This window comes from Diabrotica virgifera, chromosome 4, assembly GCF_917563875.1.
Source record: "Diabrotica virgifera virgifera chromosome 4, PGI_DIABVI_V3a".
In the NCBI taxonomy this organism is placed as follows: Eukaryota; Metazoa; Arthropoda; class Insecta; order Coleoptera; family Chrysomelidae; genus Diabrotica; species Diabrotica virgifera.
The window spans coordinates 247,513,885-247,534,058 of NC_065446.1; the positions used below are offsets into that span (position 1 = coordinate 247,513,885).

Sequence of the window (20,174 nt, forward strand, 5' to 3'; positions counted from 1 at the left end):
TAATAATATTTTGGCTTATTTCCCATTATAAATAGTTAAAATTTCAAACTTTAATGAGAAAAGCCCCAAATAGAGAAGACTTTGCAGAAGTCCCAATCTTCGCTAAGAAGATAGCACCTAGAGAAGAATAAGAACTTTGTAAATCATGATTTGGGATTTACACTTAATCCTTGGTTTCCTCGAAAGCGGCACCGACAAACTGCGACCGTAACACTGCGATGAATGACGTCATAAAAAACTGTACCACGCAAAATAATAGCAGCGGTTTCCAAGGATGCGTTGGAAGCCACCGCTTGCTGAGTTTACCGTAATCTGACGTCATTAAAAAACCTGGACTTTTTCACCGTAATCTGACGTCATTCATCGCAGTGTTACGGTCGCAGTTTGTCGGTGCCGCTTTCGAGGAAACCAAGGCTTTAGTCTATGATACGAATTAGATTTTCGGCGTACATTTAAGATGACAATTTGGGCTAACCAAATTTTAATTTGCTAAAACCATCGTGAATACACCCTGTTCTTAACAGGTGACTCACTATAAAGGACATTAGGTCGATTTTCTTTTTAGTAAACGGCACATTTGATTTGTACGTTGTACAATTAGTAGGATCTGTTACATGTATGCATCATCTTCCTCACTTTCTTGTACTATAGGATGCTAATTTTGCACTTAAATCCTTACAAGTTGGAAACTTCTGGTTTATAAAGTTCTAAAAGTGAAAAATAAAAAAAAAGAAAAGACCCATAAAAACATTTACCGGGAACGCTACTGATCAAAAGAGTCTAATGAACATTTTGTTAATCATTCAAATATGTACCTTTAAAAAGATATCGATATCGTTGGAAGTATTTTCAAAACTACAGAAGGTCTATTTTCACTGACAATATCACGCAAACATCTTCCGATCCTAAATTCAGATACTCTACGAGATAAAAACAACCTTCGCCTCTTCTTGGTCTTATCGTCCTATCCTCAATTCCCATTTTGCTTTGGTTCTCTTTCTGTCTCACTTGGATTAATCTTCTTCGGTGTTGAGATAAAGATCGCGAGGAGCACAGCATTACAGGACGAGTGTATCTCATAATCTCATCGTGCTGTAGGTTTGCTTTATTTGTATACGAGGTACTGCAAGAAATACAAAGTCAATAGCAATTGTTTCGATGTCGTCCATGTTGAACAGACACTGCAACTTTTCATTAGCCTTATTCGCGCTGTACAACCTGAACGTATTCAGACTAAGTTCGGGATTAGTCTCCAAGGCGCAGGCGTCAACGTAAACGTATCCTGGACATGTTCAGGATTTTATTCTCCGCGATCAATTTTCGAATTCGTAATGTAATGACGGATTGCATACATTAAGGTTAGAGAAGGACGCCTTTTCTTGTCCCTTTCTTATTTCGAAATCAATGTCAACAAAAAATGCAAATGCAACTAATTTGTATGTCAACAATAACAAAGAGAAAGAGAACAACAGCAACAGGCAAAGGCAATGGATTAACTTTCTATATTCAATGCCAAATGATACAATACTTTACATAATTACAAAACTTTAAAAACCAGAATCTACATCTACAAGTTGTTTAACAAAACAATATTTTAGGTTAAGAATTGGAGGGAGTAAAAACACTAAGAACAGAATGGCCAGAATGTCAAGAAATTCTTCCCAAATATTTTGTCCGCCTGTGCGAATTTAAAATCCGAAACAAAATCCTCGAACGTCGAGAGGGTATCCCAGACACGTCAGGATCTTTTTTCTGTACTGCGCGGACACCGAATTAAAAATCCGGAGGGTGTTCAGAGGGGAAAATTCGACCTCCGCGAACGCTCAATTTTGTAATGCGCAGGTGTTCTCGTGTTCTCCCTCTGGGTACGTTCAGGTTGTCCAGCGCGAATAGAGCTACTGTTTTGCCCGAGAGAATGGATATTATTATTTGTCTCGCCAGAGAAGTATCAGGGTGCGAATATCATTGTCGTTTTTAGTTTGTTGTCCTTGCTTGCTTGTGGTCCTTTACAACTTCATCACATTTTCTCGCCTTTTAAACCTTCCTTGGACTTCTGCAAATGTTTTAAATTCTTAATTAGCTAATTCGATTCAGTCATTCTGGAGCTGTTATAAAAAAGATACAAAATAAAATCACGTTTATTAAACGTCATTCAATATTTACATATCGAAACAGTACCGGAAAGACCGCGTGACTTGTCGCATTAGGATTTTATTAGATTAGATACTGTGGAAAGAGTGTTGTGTTATGTTGCTATTGTTACGTTGGTAGATTGCCATGATAATCTTGCGGGGTTGAAATGTCGAGTTGAAACACTGACTCTAACTTTATAACTTTACGATTTACAACATCAATCAACATAAGGTTACTAAGATGTTGTTTCGCGGGGTGGTCCTTTAGGACACCCTTCTCGCAGGACGGCTCACTAGCATAGTAACGATCTGAATAATAACAATACTATAATAATAATCAATCCCTCTGTGGGCTATTTATATCTCCTTATAACTTGGACTTTGAAAAGTAAAACTATACGTGCGTCTCTACGAGGTTACACAAACAAAACTGCATTAATCAACCTTCGTTTTGTTTGCATATTTAGTAACAATATCTTTTTGTAACAACTGAAATTATTTAAAATTATATACATCTTTTGATACATATTATATTATACAGTAAGGAGTTTTTTCCTTTACTGTACAGCTGTCAGACACGTTGTTTCATGTCAGATGAAACTCTCGAGTCGCATAAACTCCGGTATTTTAGGGAAAGATCTTATAGTTAACGATATAAGGTCGATTTTCACAAATCTGTTTAATGGATAAAAATTATAGGATATGCAATTTAGCATGTTAACAATTACAAAAAACAAGGTTTGCCCGATCTAATCTTGTTCTAACTATAATTAATTAATAATTAAAAAATTGGACACGCGCCAACTCGCAACTTTTAATGACAAACATTTTCAAATTAAAACGTACACCGGCCAATTCGTAACTTTTCTACTACCTGAACCTGCCAACTCGAAACGTTTTACAGGTGAATGCGAAACCATGGATTAAATCTAATGCCTCAGGTAGTTAGGTTAAGACGTAAGAAATAAATTTAAACAGTAAAGTAAGGGATTAAGCCAACACGGGGCCTACCGCAAATGTATACCTTCATTAATGTTTATTGATAAACAAAACCAATTATATTTTTCTTCAACTCATTTTAAAGCTATTTCAATAAACTAATCGGTTCTTTTTTCAGTTTTTTGGTAAAATGTTGCAACTTATGGTGCCTATCCGTTACGGATGTTGGACACTAACATGGCTATTCTGACTTTGTTGACTGCTGCCCTGAAAAGTCCGGTAGTGGTTAAGTTAAACCATTTTCGCAGGTTATGCAGTCAGGATATTCTTCTTTCTGTTGCAACTTTTAGACGAAAATTCTTAAAATCGGCGATTTTTCATTTAAATTGTCAATAAATAAATAAATTGAAAAAAAATTGTTCAGATTTACATAAATTTTGTTAATCTATCCACATAGAAATTAAAATAATAAAAAACCGTGTATTTTTACTCATTTCTTTGGGCTATTTCACGTAATATCGAGATAGAAGTTTTATTTTTACATAAGTTATTAACGTTTAACTGAGTTCATTTATAGTTTTATAAGCAACAATTGTATAGCAAGATTTATAAAATCTTGTTTAAATTGTTTTACATGCACTATAATGCGGTTTTTTTACATCAAATTGTTGATAACCAACATAAGTGTTTGGTACTACTCAAAATATTAAAAAAAACTTACCGTCGGTATAACAGGTTGCCTTGCAACCCGATGCAGAACAGTACCATAAATGTTTTCAACTCTTTAGCACTTTATTTAAGTGAAATTTAAAATTATTTACCACGAATAACTAACCACCAATAATTTCAGCCATTTTCACAAAATTTATTTGGATTTTTTATAGTAACTCTTCCAAGAGACAATATCTACATAAACGTTGAAAACCTTTTACACCACCTTCAAAGAGGGTAATTTATATAGGTACATACCTGGATTACCGGTATTAGATTATCAACATTACTTAAAAAATTAAAGTTACAGATTCACCGGTAGTTAGTGGGTTATCGAAAAATTAGCTGCGCGCCAGAGTTGCCAATTGGCCTGTAATTAGGATGGGGGATTAAAATAGTTACGAATTCACCGAGACCCAAAAAATTACATTTTTTTTTATAAATTCAAAAAAAAATTTCGACCCGGGCAGGTATTATTTTAGATTTTTTAGGCCATTCTAAACAAAAAAGGTCGTTTGTAATGTTTTTAAGTTGATAGTTTTCTAGTTATAAACAATTTAAAACTGAAAAAAGAACGAAAGATGACGATTTTCAAGACTCAAAAACATAAGTAGAAAATATCATTTTTGAAATTACGAAGTACCTAAATTCAAGTTCAAACCTTATTCTATCAGTTCTTGATAAGTCTTTTGGACTTATTTCATTCTGAAACATTGTTTTTTAGTTGTTGATGCTCGTCTTCCCAAAAGAAACCTTCCTCATTAACAATTAAAAAAATATGTTTTAGAATAATACATGGCTAAAATTAAAATTATTATCGAGACCTGATAGAAAAAGGTTTGAACTTGAATTTATGTACTTGATGATTACAAAAATGATATTTTTACATGTGTTTTTGAGTCTTGAAAATAATTGTCATCTTTCGTTTTTTTTCAGTTTTAAGTTGTTTATCACTCGAAAAGGATCAACTTTAGAGAAAAATTACAAAAGTTTAAAATGATCCAAAAAATCTGATCTGCTGCATGATATGATATCTGCCCGGGTCGATTTTTTTTTTAAATTCATAAAAAATGTAATTTTTTAATTATTAAATAATTATAGTTAGAACAAGATTAGATCGAGCAACCCTTGTTTTTTGTAATTATTAACATGCTAAATTACATGTTAAATAATTTTTATCCATTAAACAGATCGGTGCAAATCGACCTTATATCGGATCCTCTACTATTATTATATTCTGTGAAAACATCTGTGGACATCTCCAACTTATATCGAAAAAAATGATGCCGTGATGAACAGAAAGTATGGATAACGCTGGCGTGAATATCTAATAAATGTCAACAGCTCCAGCATCCGTTAAAAAATAGAAGTGATATTCCTGACACAGAGGTCAAAAACCTCTGTTCTTGAAATACAAACGCCTGCATTTAGTGGAGTAATTGTGGACAGATAATTCAAGTCTTGATAAATGAAATAAAGTTCGTGCAAGTATCGCGATTAGCGGACTGCGTGGGCAAAACAAAAATACAGCAACCATTATCTTAACGGAAAACAATCAGTTACTGACAGTAAAAACTCATTTGAGTTTTCAGAGAATGATAAAATGGATTCCAATTTTAAAAATCTAAAAATTAAAGCCATCTACAAAAATTGCCACTACTTTTTGCGTCTTTTGATGAGTACAATTCAAATATGTAATCAAAAATAGGTTCGTGCCTTAAAGGACACCCGGTGCTCCGGAGGTATGGCGTAGAGTAGGTATTCGTCTTCAGTGACCCCAAAAACTCCCGAGTAACAAAATCTGGCCCTTAACTCTCTAGTGCCCGAATTTTCTTAGTATTTACCACTACTAAATTTTACACTATCCTGAAAATTACAGCGTAAAAATTTGTCTGATCGGCCAAATGTTTCAACAGCTTCAACAGCTCTTATCCGAACCAGAGGCTGGTTTGGGCATAAAACAGAGATATAAAATACTTAAATAGTAAGTCTGGAAATTTTTATTACGGTCCGCTTTGAGACGGACTAGGGCACTAGAAGGTTAATATACCATGTGGTGAGACCGCTCCCGTCTGAAAAAAATTTCTGATTCGGTTTCTTTGTAGATTTTTATTCAAAAATGTCCCCTTTAAACAAATCTGAAGGGTGCCGGGCGGAATTTTTGGGCAGAAATTGTTTAAACAATTTTTTAAACAAATACAAAAGATCATGTATTTTTGCGCTTGAACATATATTTTTAGATTTTTTGGGTCAATATAAACAAGAAAGGTATCTTGTAATTTTTCTCAGAAATTGATAGTTTAGGAGTTATAGGCGATTTAAAATCTGAAAAATGCGAAAATACGCATTTTCGAGGCTTAAAAACTCATATTTAATTTAGTATTTTTGAGGTTACCAGATACTAAGATTGAAGACTGAACATTCAGCTTCAAGATTCTGAAGAGTGATCGCGTCTAACTTTAATTTATACTGTTGTTTTTAATTGTTAAATATGCGTGTTTATCCGATTTTTTTGCCGGTGCGGCGCGCTCAATTTCAAAAATCTTCTATTTTCCTCCGAAATATACTTTTTCTAGATTCTTTGTGATATTCTAAATAAAATAAGTTTCTTGCCATTTTTTTCAAAAGTTAATAGTTTTTAAGTTATAAGCGATTTAAAATCCGAAAAATGACAAAAACACGCATTATCGGATTTTAAATCGCTTATAACTTTTAAACTATTAACTTTTGAGAAAAATGTCAAGAAACTTATTTTATTTAGAATGTCGCAAAGAATCTAGAAAAAATATTTTTCGGAGGAAAATATGAGATTTTTGAAACGGAGCGCGCCGCACCGGCAAAACAATCGGATAAACACGCATATTTAACAATTAAAAAACAACGTTATAAATTAAAGTTAGACGCGATCACTCTTCAGAATTTTTAAGCTGAATATTTAGTCTTCAATTTAAGTATCTGGCAATCTCAAAAATACTAATTTCAATATAAGTTTTTAAGCCTCGAAAATGCGTATTTTCGCATTTTTCAGATTTTAAATCGCCTATAACTCGAAAACTGTCAATTTCTGTGAAAATTTACAAGATACCTTTCTTGTTCAGAATGACCTACAAAATAGAAAAATATATGTTCCAGAGCAAAAAAACGTGCTCTTTTGTATTTGTTTAAAAAAATTGTTTAAACAATTTCTGCCCAAAAATTCCGCCCGGCACCCTTCAGATTTGTTTAAAGGGGACATTTTTGAATAGGAATCCACAAAGAAACCGAATCAGAAATTTTTCCAGACGGGAGCGGTCTCACCACATGGACTATACTAATTTTGACATGTTTATGCACTTTTGGATGCATAAATTGTGGCCTATTTCCCATTTAGAATAGTCATTACAAAAGAATAGAATCATTACAAAAATGCCACAAATAAATAGCTTCAGAACAACATTAAATGCCCTGGTCTATTATGAAAGTAACCTTCGGTACATTTTGTTTTGCTCACTTCATTCACCAATACATAACTTGAAAAGAAAATCTGTTCAGGCCTACATAGTTTTGAATTGACTTACCACCACGAATCAGTTCCTCGACAGCTGCAAAGTCGGGTTCCTCGAGGATCATGTCGTCATCAGCCAGAATTTGGTCAGGTGTCTGTGTAGGAGAGGGCGGCACGACAGGCTTTTGAGCATCCTCCACGACAGGCTTTTGAGCATGTTCCACGACAGGCTTTTGAGCATGCTCAGACTGGGGAAGATCCTCGCTGTCGATTTCTTCTTTTATCACTGCCAGATTGGAAGCCGGTGATTTGTCTTCTGTATCTGAATTAGTGAGCTTTGGGCTCTGCCTCTGAAACAAAATAAATACGTGATAATAATAAAAATAAAAAGTGTGTTATAATGCAAAACTTTTAAAAATCAATATTAGTATAAAACGAAGTCCATGAGAATAAATGCAAGGAACAACACACTATTTGCTATCGACGACATGCAGGTTGAAAAGTGGAAAACTTTACGTATTTTGGAAGTGTCATAAAAGAAAACGAAGGTACAGAAGACGATATTCGTGTGAGGATATGAGAAGCTCAAGAAGCATTCAGCATGCTCAACCTTGTTTGGAGATCTGGCGAGTATACTAAAAGGACATAAATCCGAATATTCTAGTCGAATGTCATGTCTGTTCTACTCTACACTCAACGAAAAAGGTACGTAATATTAATAAAAATGTTAATTCAGACAACAAAAGCAATACTTAAAATTTGTCTAATTCTTCGAACATTCTTATAACACTTTAATCCTTTTTGAAAGCGCAGGTGCAAAGTTTCGATCGAATTCTTTGTAAACGCATTCATTTTTTTTTTGGAATCCTGAGAAAACTATCAAGTATTTTTGAAAAATTTAAACGCAAAATAACAGATTACATTATTACCGAGGGCTGAAAGTCCCTTAGAATAAACAAAAAGTTTATTTTGAATAGTATATTTGAAATTAAAAATCATACCAAATTTTATCTTTTTCACCCCTGTGACTTATTAAAATAATCATTATAGAAGTTCTCAGGAACTTCAAACCCTCGATACTGTAATATTTTATTCTGCGCTTAAATTTTTCAAATATACTAATTAGTTTTCTCAGGATTAAAAAAAAATGAATACGATAACAGACACACGAAAACTTCCTTCCAGTACGGACTACACTTGGAAACGAAATGAAATTATTCGGCACTTCGGCAAATAATTCTTTTTTAAACAATGATAACACAGAGAAGCTCGGGGTATCACGATAAGGAAAAGCCGTTACATTTCAAATGGTCAAGCAAAACATTTATTGTTTCAACAATTGCGTTTATTGTTACCATGAAAGCATTGATTGTGGTTATTAAACGCAGTAGTAGATTGATTAATGCATTCATTTTCACAACAATCAGTTTACATCTATGGAATAATCAAATATTACTCTAAATAATTGATGGATTCGACCGTTACTTGTGGAAGTTCATTTTATCTAACAATAAAACACTGAAAACGTTTGTTTTCTATACTTCCACAAAATTTATTATAACTAAGTGACTACAGCTGTTTCGGCGGAGTGCCTTTCTCAAATGATATAGTTTACAATGTGTTTGCCTTTTTAAGTCTTCAACTGAAGAGGTTGAGGAGTGGGGAGCTGTTTGTCTCGAGTTGGTCATTCAGAATTATATCTGTATTTTTCAGTTTATTAATTTCCATAGATTCTAAAAAAGATAGCTTAAGGCCTTTATTTTGAATATGTAGAATTTGAAACTCTTCATTGAAAGAATGATTATGATCTAGAAGGTGAAGTGCGTATGTAGAAGTGTCTGTTTTTCTATTGTTGAATGCCCTTTTGTGTTCTGCTATCCGTTTGTCAAAAGTTCTGCCAGTTTGACCGATGTACGTTTTCGGACAGTCACCACAAGTTAGTTTGTACACACCACTCTGTAGTTGCTTTCTCTTTCGGCTTTTATTGTTCTTAATATATATGCTTAAGTTGTTGTTAGTTCTGAAAGCTGGTGTTACTCCTTTCTTTTTTATGTATCTGGCTATTGTTGTTGTTATCTTGCCAGTATATGTGAGAGAGCAGAAGGTACTGGGTTCTTTCTGTGGTGGTGGATACACTAATTTCAGGGCTTTCTTATGGAGTTTTTGGTTTAAAATTTTGTTAACTGTTTGTTCGTTATAGCCGTTGTTTACTGCTATTTGTTTAATGATGTTTAGTTCTATCTCGAAGTTATTTTTTGTCATGGGAATTTCTGTCAGTCTATGTATCATGCTATGGTAGGCTGCTAATTTGTGTTGTGTAGGATGGGATGATGAATTGTGTATAGTTGTGTCAGTATGGGTAGGTTTATGATATACGGAGAACTCATGTTTGTTGTGTAGTCTGGAAATCGTTACATCTAAAAAGTTTATGGAGTTATTCTGTTCTGTTTCTATTGTAAACTCAATATTATTATGAAGTGAATTAATATATGATAGACATTGGTCAAGTTGTCTGTTAGTTCCTGTAAAGCATACTAGTATATCATCCACGTGTTATTGATTAATGTACTCTAGTTATGTTCACAATTATTATTCAGTCATTGTGACAATAACCAAATACATTCATCAATGTCTAAAAGTTCGTTGAAATAAAAAATTAAATTGTTATTACAACGAAATACTATTCAATAATCACTGTTAATCAATATTACGAACTGATTTTTTTTTTTAGTGTACGGATGTGAACCCTGGAAAGTGACAAAAACCCTCACAGACAAAGTGCAGGTCTTTGTTAACAATAATGACTACGAATAATTAAACATCATCAGAAACGAAGATCTACTACACCTGACCCAACAAAATAGGGTATAAAATGAAATAAAGTCCGGAAAGTGGGGCTGGCTCGGTCACACGCTGCGAAAAAATAGTTCTAGTATTGCAAAGGCTGCCCTAGAATGGAATCCCCAAGGAAAAAGAAAAAGAGGTCGCCCAGCACAAATTTGGAGAAGATCCATCATGGACGAGATAAGAGGTCAAGGAAAGTCTTGGAATGAGGTGAAAGACTTAGCGCAAAGTAGAACCCGATGGCGCGTTTTTACTGAAGCTCTATTCTATGCTCCACTAGGAGTTCAAGAACATTATACAGTATGGTGCAAATGAAAGGAATAAATTCGTTATTTCGTAAACCGGCGACTTTAAAGAAAAATACCGAAACAGGTCGATTTTTATTTTTAAATTATGATATTTTTGCATGTATGTGATACTAGTGACGTCATCCATCTGGGCGTGATGACGGAATCGATGATTTTTTTTAATGTGAATAGGGGTCGTGTGCTAGCTCATTTGAAAGGTCATTCAATTCTCTATTCAGTAATATAAACATTTACATAATTATTTGTGCAGCGTGTCCAAAACAATTTTTTAATTAAATCATTTGACAAAAAAAGAAGAATGTATGTAATTTTTTAATTTAAAATGCATTTTACTGTTGCCCGAAAACAGAAAAAATGTTTATTTCACAAATAAACATTGCTTTTCGATTAAATTCAATGTTCAAGCCAGCTTCCGGCATCCACCTGCCTCTTGGAAGTTTGAACATTTAATTTAAGCGAAAAGCAATGTTTATTTGTGATATAAATATTTCTTTTCTAAATAATTGCTGACAGCAGTATAATGTATTTTGAATTAAATAAATTACATACCTACATTCTTCTTTTTTTGTCAAATAATTAAATTTAAAATATTTGTTTGGACACCCTGTATAAATAATTATGTAAATCTTGATATTACTGAATAGAGAATTAAATAACCTTTAAAATGAGCTGGCACACGAACCCTATTCTCATTTAAAAAAATCATCGATTACGCCATCACGCCCAGATGGATGACTTCTAGTATGACATATATGTCAAAATATCATAATTAAAAAATAAAAATCGACCTGTTTCGGGAATTTTTCTTAAGGTATAGTACACTTTAGAAGACCAAAAATAATTATTTTTTTCAAAAAATTTTTTCTCAGAAACTTTATTAAAAATGAACATAAAACTTTTTAACACATTAATGTTTTCTTAGAGAGTACAAAAAATATATCTTTTTTCATTTATGCTTGTACACTAATATTGTACAGGGCGCAAAAATCGAAGTCTCGAAAAATGATGGCGGTCAGTTAATCTCAGGATTGGGATATCTGAACCAAAAAAATCGTATTGCAATAATTGAAAAAGGAAGGCTTCTTACGTGACAATTTACCACAATTTGACCAAAAAATAAAAAATATATATTTTTTAACCATAAAAAACTGACGGGCGCTTTTTTCAAAAAATGTTTTCAAATTTTCGTAAAATCTTTTTCTTGCGTAATTTTTCACTAACGGTGGTAAATTGTCATGTAAGAAACCTTCCTTTTTCAAATACCGTACGATTTTTTTGTTTCAGAGATCCCAATCCTGAGATTAACTGTCCGCCATCGGAACTACTTTTTTTCGAGGTCTCGACTTTACAGTATTAGTGTACGTGCATAAATAAAAAAAGATATATTTTTTGTATTCTCTAAGAGTTAGATATTAATATGTAAAAAGTATTATGTTCATTTTTAATAAAGGTTCTGAGAACAAAAATCTTGAAAAAATGCTTATTTTTGGTCTTCCAAAGTGTACTAGTACCTTAAAGTCGCCAGTTTATGAAATAACGAATTTATTCCTTTCATTTGCACCATACTGTACCTATATTATAATGAGAAACTTAAGGGACCTTTATCATGTGTCAATTTTGAAAAAAAACACTATTTATTTTGGAATTTATTGTGTAACTTTTATGGCATACAAGGTTCTACATTTTTTTTTGCTTAATAAATGCACCCTTACAAAATGCAAAAATTTTTTTATTAATTTTCAACATCATATGAATTCAAAATGGCATGTGACTGTCCCAAAATTGACGGCAACCATGATTTTGTACTGAGGAATTATCTAAAACATAAAATTCACAAAGATGAACCGTGGTTTAAACACGTTTTTCTCAAAAACCATGTGATCGATTCTTCTGAAATTGTATCCAAATCCAAGTATTTTTCACACATTTGAGTATCGCATGAACTAAAATAAGGTAATGACTTGAATTTTTTTACCTTTCCAAAAATTACACAAAAAAATTGAAAATTTTGTCTTTAAACTGTTGCCATTCAGTAGTTTCTTTATAGAACTTGTTTTTATAGGTCATACTATAGTTTAGTTACTAGTATAGTCATCATCATTCATATCAGTATAGTAACTAAACATAAACCTTTATGAATTCTATGTTTCAGATAATTCCTTGGTACACAATCATAATGGCCGTCAATTTTGAGATAGTCACAGTAAATCGACCATTTTCAATTTATGAGATGTTGAAAATTAATAATTTTTCCTTATTATGCCATAAAAGTCACAATAAATTCCAAAATAGATAGTTTTTTTCGAAATTGACACATGACAAAGGCCCCTACATCAATATATCAGTCTAAAATAAATTCTATATCACTATAAAAAAAGTTTTATTGTAGATAGATAATATTTAATATAATTGTTTAAGGCCATCGATACATAATTAGCAAATATTTTACGGCTATCCCTAGTTTTTCTGTCTTTACACGGCAAATTACGTGTAGTAAAATTCACACTGGTCTGGATATGTAAACATTACTAGAACGTCATTCTACTTGACAATGTCATGATTAACTTTATAAGAGATGGCTTTTGAATGTTCTTGGATAACTGTTACTGTATAATTGCAAATTATTAATTCAGTTAATAAATGTGATAATTTTTTCACTAACTATGTATTCAGTGATTGTAATAATTTATATGTACAACCAAAAACTAATACTAATCGAGAAAAGAGGAAAAGTGTTAAAGTAAGTTTTTAATAATATATTGTTACTATAGAACGCTTACAATTTTGAACATCCTTAACAACAAAATACTTGGATCACAGAATATATTATCCTGATGTATTCTCTGCTTGGATCTTCCACAAATAATACACAATAAATAACTTTTTATTAAGGCCATCGGTACATAATTCGCAAATATTTTACGGCTATCCCTACTTTTACTGTCTTTACACGGCAAATTACGTGTAGTAAAATTCACACTGGTATGGATATGTAAACATTACTAGAATGTCATTCTACTTGAAAATGTCATCATTAATTTAAAGAGATGGCTTTTGAATGTTCTTGGATAACTGTTATTTGTATAATTGCAAATTATTAATTCAGTTAATAAATGTGATAATTTTTTCACTAACTATGTATTCAGTGATTGTAATAATTTATATGTACAACTAAAACTAATACTCAATCGAGAAAAGAGGAAAAGTGTTAAAGTGATTTCTTAATAATATATTGTTACTATGGAACGCTTACAACTTTGAACATCTTTAACAACAAAATACTTGGATCACAGAATATATTATCCTGATGTATTCTCTGCTTGGATCTTCCACATATAATACACAATAATTATTAAGTTCACGTCTTAAATCAATTATTTATCAAATACACTATATATCAATATTATTTAATCAACAACTCAAAATATTCCCGATGCCATGTTAAATATTTAAAATAGTCACTGATTGTCAATGTCTGACTGACAATATTCTATTCGACTGAGTGCGTTGTAAGACGAAGATAGATTTGGAAAATGTTACCACGGACATTGTGTTCATTTTTTTCGAATCCTGAAAAAAACAATAAATATTTTTGAAAAATTTAAACGTAGAATGAAAGACTAAATTATTACCGAGTGCCGAAAGTCCCTTAGAATAAATAAAAAGTTTATTTTGAATAAGATATTTGAAATTAAAAATCACACTAAATTTTCTCTTAGTTTTTCACCCCTGTAACTTATTAAAATAAACATTATAGAAGTTCTCAGGACCAGGAATTGAGGACCAAGACTTCTGATAATGAAATCATTATACTCACGTATAAACGCAGTTGGATTTGACGTCTCTTGTAATACATATTATTTCTTACGTAGGTAATGTCTTTTCTTGTCAAATAATTCATAGCATCACTGTTTTCCCTTATTACAGAATGGATAATTTTTGATGGCCGCGCTGTGATATCTTCTATGGCTTTCCGTTTGCTTGCCGTACTCAAAATTTGTCTATTTAATTTCTTTATATCATTTTCATGATTGTGTACTGTTTCTTTTCGGGAAATTGTATTATCTACACCTAGCGTAAACAATTTTGCGTTACATTTATTCACCGTACAGGTCCAAAACTTTTCACCACTTTTAAGCACTTTTTTTTCACGATACTTATAATCATCCAACACAAGTAACGAGTTTCCCTTTTCACTTAAGATCATTTTAATTTCACTCATTTTGACTACCTTTCAAGACAGCTCAAAATAAACTAAAGCTAAAATAACATTTTATTATTAAATATTTCCTTACTCATTAAAATCTCGTTAAAGAATCGGACCCTCATTAACCCTAATTACCTACCTTAATCTACCTACCTATCTATCTCTCGTACGGTCCGTAATTCGGTGCACTTATTTTGGCTGTTCAGGTAGCGGTCCACAATTCGAGAACACCGGTTCTCAGGAACTTTCGGCCCTCGCTAATAACGTAATCTTTCATTCTGCGTTTAAATTTTTCAAAAATATTTATTAGTTTTCTCAGGATTCGAAAAAAATGTTTCCCCATTTGAATAGCATTGCAGCCGAAAATACGTACCCATTCTCTTAAACTGTTTATTGTGAACAGTCATCTCCCGTTTATGAAATTTTAAAATTGATTATATAGGACACATTTTGAGAAACTATCTTGACTTACATAAATATTATTCTTCTTTGAAAAATCTCTTCTTTCCTTAGGGGTTATACAATAGTGTTTTTCACTTTTAACATTACAATCTCCCGTTTTAATGCAAATAATGTACTATTATGCAAGACATGTCAATTTTTTCACTATCAGTCAGTTGATAGTATTATCTAATATTGTCAATAATGTCATTATCATATTTATGTTAATATGTCTATGACGGTAAGTCTAAACCAAAAATAAAAAAAAATATATTAATATGTCTTGTCAAAATTGTTTGATCTTAATATCATAGACATAATAAGATGTGTATGCTTAATATAAGCTTTTAACAAATGCTTCTGACATTCCGTTAATATTGCCAAGAATGTCAATTAAATAAAACAAAGCTAAAACTACAAAGCATTCTCCCTTAAATATATAGTCTAGGTCTAGGAGCCAAAAGGGGGGGTTGAGTACGCACTTTTAAGTCCCCTCGGTACCTTGACGTTATCTCATGTTTTTTGTGCGTAGATTCCATTGTTTAAGAGTACCAGACTGATAACCCGTCAGATAATTTGTTAATAATAATTGAATTGTTTAAATGATTGTATTTATTAAACTATTACAGATATTTAATTCTTCCATAATGATAAATAGTGCAGCCGATACGTGAAACAATTGTGCATTTAATAATAGAAGCATATAATTTAGACCACATATATTACACATACAGGGTATTAGTAAATAAGTATGAAACATTTTAAGGGCTAATTCTACATGAAAAATTAATACCAGTTTGCTCTATAAACATATGTCCGCAAATGCTTAGTTTCGGAGATACGGGGTGTTGAAATTTTTATTTCAAACTGCCAATTTATTTATTGCTCTAAGACCAGTTGAGCTATGAAAATGAAATTTGGTGAGTTTTAGGAGGTAGTTATTATGAATTTTTTGACATACAATTTAGAATATTGTATTGATCATTGGCGCGCCTACGGGCAATGGTCTGAATTTTTTTAAAGAAAAAAATAGTACGCCACTGAGATATTTCGAATTAAAAATTATTTTTAAATTCCACGTCTAATTTACGATAAAAAACCTTTCTTGCCTTTTTTCATATGATGCACCGTTTTTATGCAGAAAAATAAAACATCTTGGCGCGTATTTTTCATTTCTTAATACATCATCAAGAACTATCCAATATAATACATAATACTAAACTAGAACAATAACAGAAAATATTACTAATAAGATTTCAACTAGGTGCAAAGCTGCAAGAAATGTTTAAAATGATCTCCTTTACAGATAACAGAAGAATTTTACATTCATCATTGGCGCGCGTACGGGTAATGGTCTGAATTTTTTGAAGAAAAAAATAGTACGCCACTGAGATGTGTCAAATTAAAAATCATTTTTGAATTCCTCGTTCAATTTACGACAAAAAATATTTCTTTCCTTTTTTTCATACGAGGTGCCGTTTTTATACAAAAAAATAAAACATCTTAACGCTTACCAAGTATTTGAGGTAGTTTCATGAGCATCAAGTTAGCTAAACACCTATCACAAATCGATTCGAAAGTAGGTGGATAATTTGCCGCTAATTAGTCGTTAATTAGTTGTGAAAATACCGATTTTGTCGTTTCTTTTTTTTTTTATTTTTTTAGGTGCTTTGCTAACTTGATATAAAGTTAGCAAAGCACACCTCCGAAAAATGACTTTAGAGCGTTCGTAGGAGAATCGGAATAGGATTAGTTTTTGCCGCTAATTAGTCGCTAATTAGTTGTGAAAAAATTAATTTTCTAAATTAATTTTTTTTTTGTTTTTTTGGGTGCTTTGCTAACTTGATATAAAGTTGGCAAAGCACGCTTCCATAAAATGATTTTAGGGATTTCGTAAAAGAATGAAAATAGAATGAGAATTTGCCGCTAATTAGTCGCTAATTAGTTGTGAAGAAATGAATTTTCTAAATTAATTTTTTTTTTGTTTTTTTGGGTGCTTTGCTAACTCGATATAAAGTTGGCGAAGCACGCCGCTATAAAATGATTTCAGAGTTTTCGTAAGGGAATGAGAATAAAATGAGAATTTGCCGCTAATTAGTCGCTAATTATTTGTAAAGGAATTTTATTCACAAAAAATTTTTTTTTTGTTTTTCACGGTGCTCCGCTTACTCGATATAAAGTTGGCAAAGCACGACTCCATACAATCATTCTAGGGTTTCCGGAGAAGAATAGCAATGGAATAAGAATTCTTTGCTAATTAGTCGTGCATTAGTTGTGAACACACCAATTTTGTCGTTTTTTTGTTTTTGACGGTTCTTTGCTGACTTGATATAAAGTTCGCAAAGCACGCATCCATAAAATGATTTAGGTTTTTTTGTAGTAGCATGAAAATAGGATCAGAATTTGCCGCTAATTAGTCGCCAATTAGTTGTGAACAAATTGATTTTCTAAATTAATTTTGTTTTTGTTTTTTTGGGTGCTTTGTTAACTTGATACAAAGTTGGCAAGCACACCTCCGAAAAATCATTTTAGGGTTATCGTAAAAGAATGGAAATAGAAAAAAAATTTGCCGCTAATTAGTCGTGAATAAGTTGTAAGAATACCGATTTTGTCGTTTATTTATTTTTTTTTATTTTTTTAGGTGCTCTGCTAAATTGATATAAGGTTAGCAAAGCACAACTCCAAAAAAAGACTTTCGAGCGTTCGTAGAAGAATGGGAATAGAATGAGAATTTGCCGCTAATTAGTCGCTAATTAATTGTAAAGAAATTAATTTTTTTAATTAATTTTTTTTTGTTTTTTTGGGTGCTTTGGTAACTAATAAAGTTGGCAAAGCACGCTTCCATAAAATGATTTTAGGGATTTCGTGAAAGAATAAAAATAGAATGAGAATTTGCCGCTAATTAGTCGCTAATTATTTGTGAAGGAATTTTATTCAGAAAAATTTTTTTTTTGTTTTTCACGGTGCTCCGCTTACTCGATATAAAGTTGGCAGAGCACGACTCCATACAATCATTTTAGGGTTTCCGTAGAAGAATAGCAATGTAATAAGAATTCTTTGCTAATTAGTCGTGCATTAGTTGTGAGAATACCAATTTTGTCGTTTTTTCGTTTTTGACGGTTCTTTGCTGACTTGATATAAAGTTCGCAAAGCATGCATCCATAAAATGATTTGGGTTTTTATGAAAAAGCATGGAAATAGGATCAGAATTTGCCGCTAATTAGTCGCTACTTAGTTGTGAAGAAATTATTTTTCTAAATTAATTTTTTGTTTGTTTTTTCGGGTGCTTTGCTAACTTGATATAAAGTTGGCAAGCACACCTCCGAAAAATCATTTTAGGGTTTTCGTAGAAGAATAGGAATAGAAAAAAAATTTGCCGCTAATTAGTCGTGAATTAGTTGTGAGAATACCGATTTTGTCGTTTATTTTTATTTTTTATTTTTTTAGGTGCTTTGCTAACTTGATATAAGGTTAGCAAAGCACACCTGCAAAAAATGACTTTCGAGCGTTCGTAGAAAAATGGGAATAGAATGAGAATTTGCCGCTAATTAGTCACTAATTAGTTCTGAAAAAAATAACTTTTTTAATTAATTTTGGCTTGGTCCTCAGGGAGCAGCGGGCTCACTGGGTCGTTGACCATGCATTTTCAGAGATACATACAAAAGAATAATCCAGAATTTCCGTTCGGGATAGTCAGATATAATCCTACACGTAAAATAGTTCAGAGAATCATCCATTCGTGTTCTTCCAAGGACTCGTATGACTACTATATTGAGTAGAGACAATGTCTACAACTTTATTTTTTTGTAAACAACTATTTTCTTATACTAAACATCAGTCAACTAAAATTTTTTTTGAACCATTTCGTGTTTTTTTAAAAAATACAACACAATATCAGAGAAAATAAAAGTTTTTAACTTTTTATTGTCAAAAATGGTAAATTGTTTATAATGAAATACGTTCCACTAAATTTCATTTATAACTATTTTGTTATTTTACTCTTTGTTTTTCCTTGGGACTTTGAGATTAGATTGGAAATTACACATAATAAGAATTTGGTGGTCGATGACCATCGAAGTCAAAATCTATTCATTTTTAAAAATTACTACTGTAGAATAACTTTTATATATGAGTGGTAAAAAGGCGGGCGGTCGGGCAAACTTTATATGAAGTCAGCAAAGAACCGTAAAAAACAAAAAAACAACGACAAAATTGGTATTCTCACAACTATTGCACGACTAATTAGCGACAAATTCTTATTCTATTCATATTCTTTTACGAAAACCCTGAAAAGATTGTATCAGGGCGTGCTTTACCAACTTTATATCGAGTAAGCGAAGCACCGTAAAAAACAAAACAAAAAATGTTCTGAATGAAGTTCCTTCGCAACTAATTAGCGGCAAAATCTCATTCTATTCTCATTTTTTTACGAAAACCCTTAAATCATTTTATTGAGGCGTGCTTTGCCAACTTTATATCAAGTTAGCAAAACACCCAAAAAAAAAATTCATTTAGAAAATTCATTCCTTCACAACTAATTAGCGACTAATTAGCGGCAAATTCTCATTCTATTTTTATTCTTTTACAAAATACCTAAAATCATTTTATGGAAGCGTGCTTTGCCAACTTTATATCAAGTTAGCAAAGCACCCGAAAAAACAAAAAAAAAATTATTTAGAAAATTAATTTTTTCACAACTAAGTAATTAGCGACTAATTAGCGGCAAAAACTAATCCTATTCCCATTCTCCTACGAACGCTCTGAAGTCATTTTTTGAACGTGTACTTTACTAACTTTACATCGAGTTAGCGGAGCACCTGAAACAACAAAAATAATATCAAAAAAATTGCTAAAAAAATTCGTCCACAACTAATTAGCGACTAATAAGCGACAAATTCTCATCCTATTTCCATGCTTTTACGAAAAAACTTAAATCATTTTAAAGATGCGTGCTTTGCCTACTTAATGTTGAGTAAGCGAAGCACCGTAAAAACCAAAAAAAAAACAGAATTTATGGATGAAATACCTTCACAACTAATTAGCGATTAATTAGCGGCAAATTCTGATTCTATTTTCATTCTTTTACGAAAACACTAAAATCATTTTAG

The 20,174-nt window shown here is 31.9% G+C and overlaps 1 protein-coding gene across 2 annotated transcripts in view; it reads right to left on the reverse strand.

Moving 5' to 3' along the window:
- The window catches only part of LOC114334219 (cell surface glycoprotein 1-like), a 177,405-nt gene that overhangs the window by 41,874 nt on the left and 115,357 nt on the right, over positions 1–20,174 (reverse strand). For both annotated transcript variants that reach the window (XM_050649950.1, XM_028284270.2), the window contains exon 4: positions 7,340–7,616. In XM_050649950.1, the coding sequence (XP_050505907.1) occupies positions 7,340–7,616 (277 nt within the window). The remainder of the gene's footprint in view (positions 1–7,339; positions 7,617–20,174) is intronic.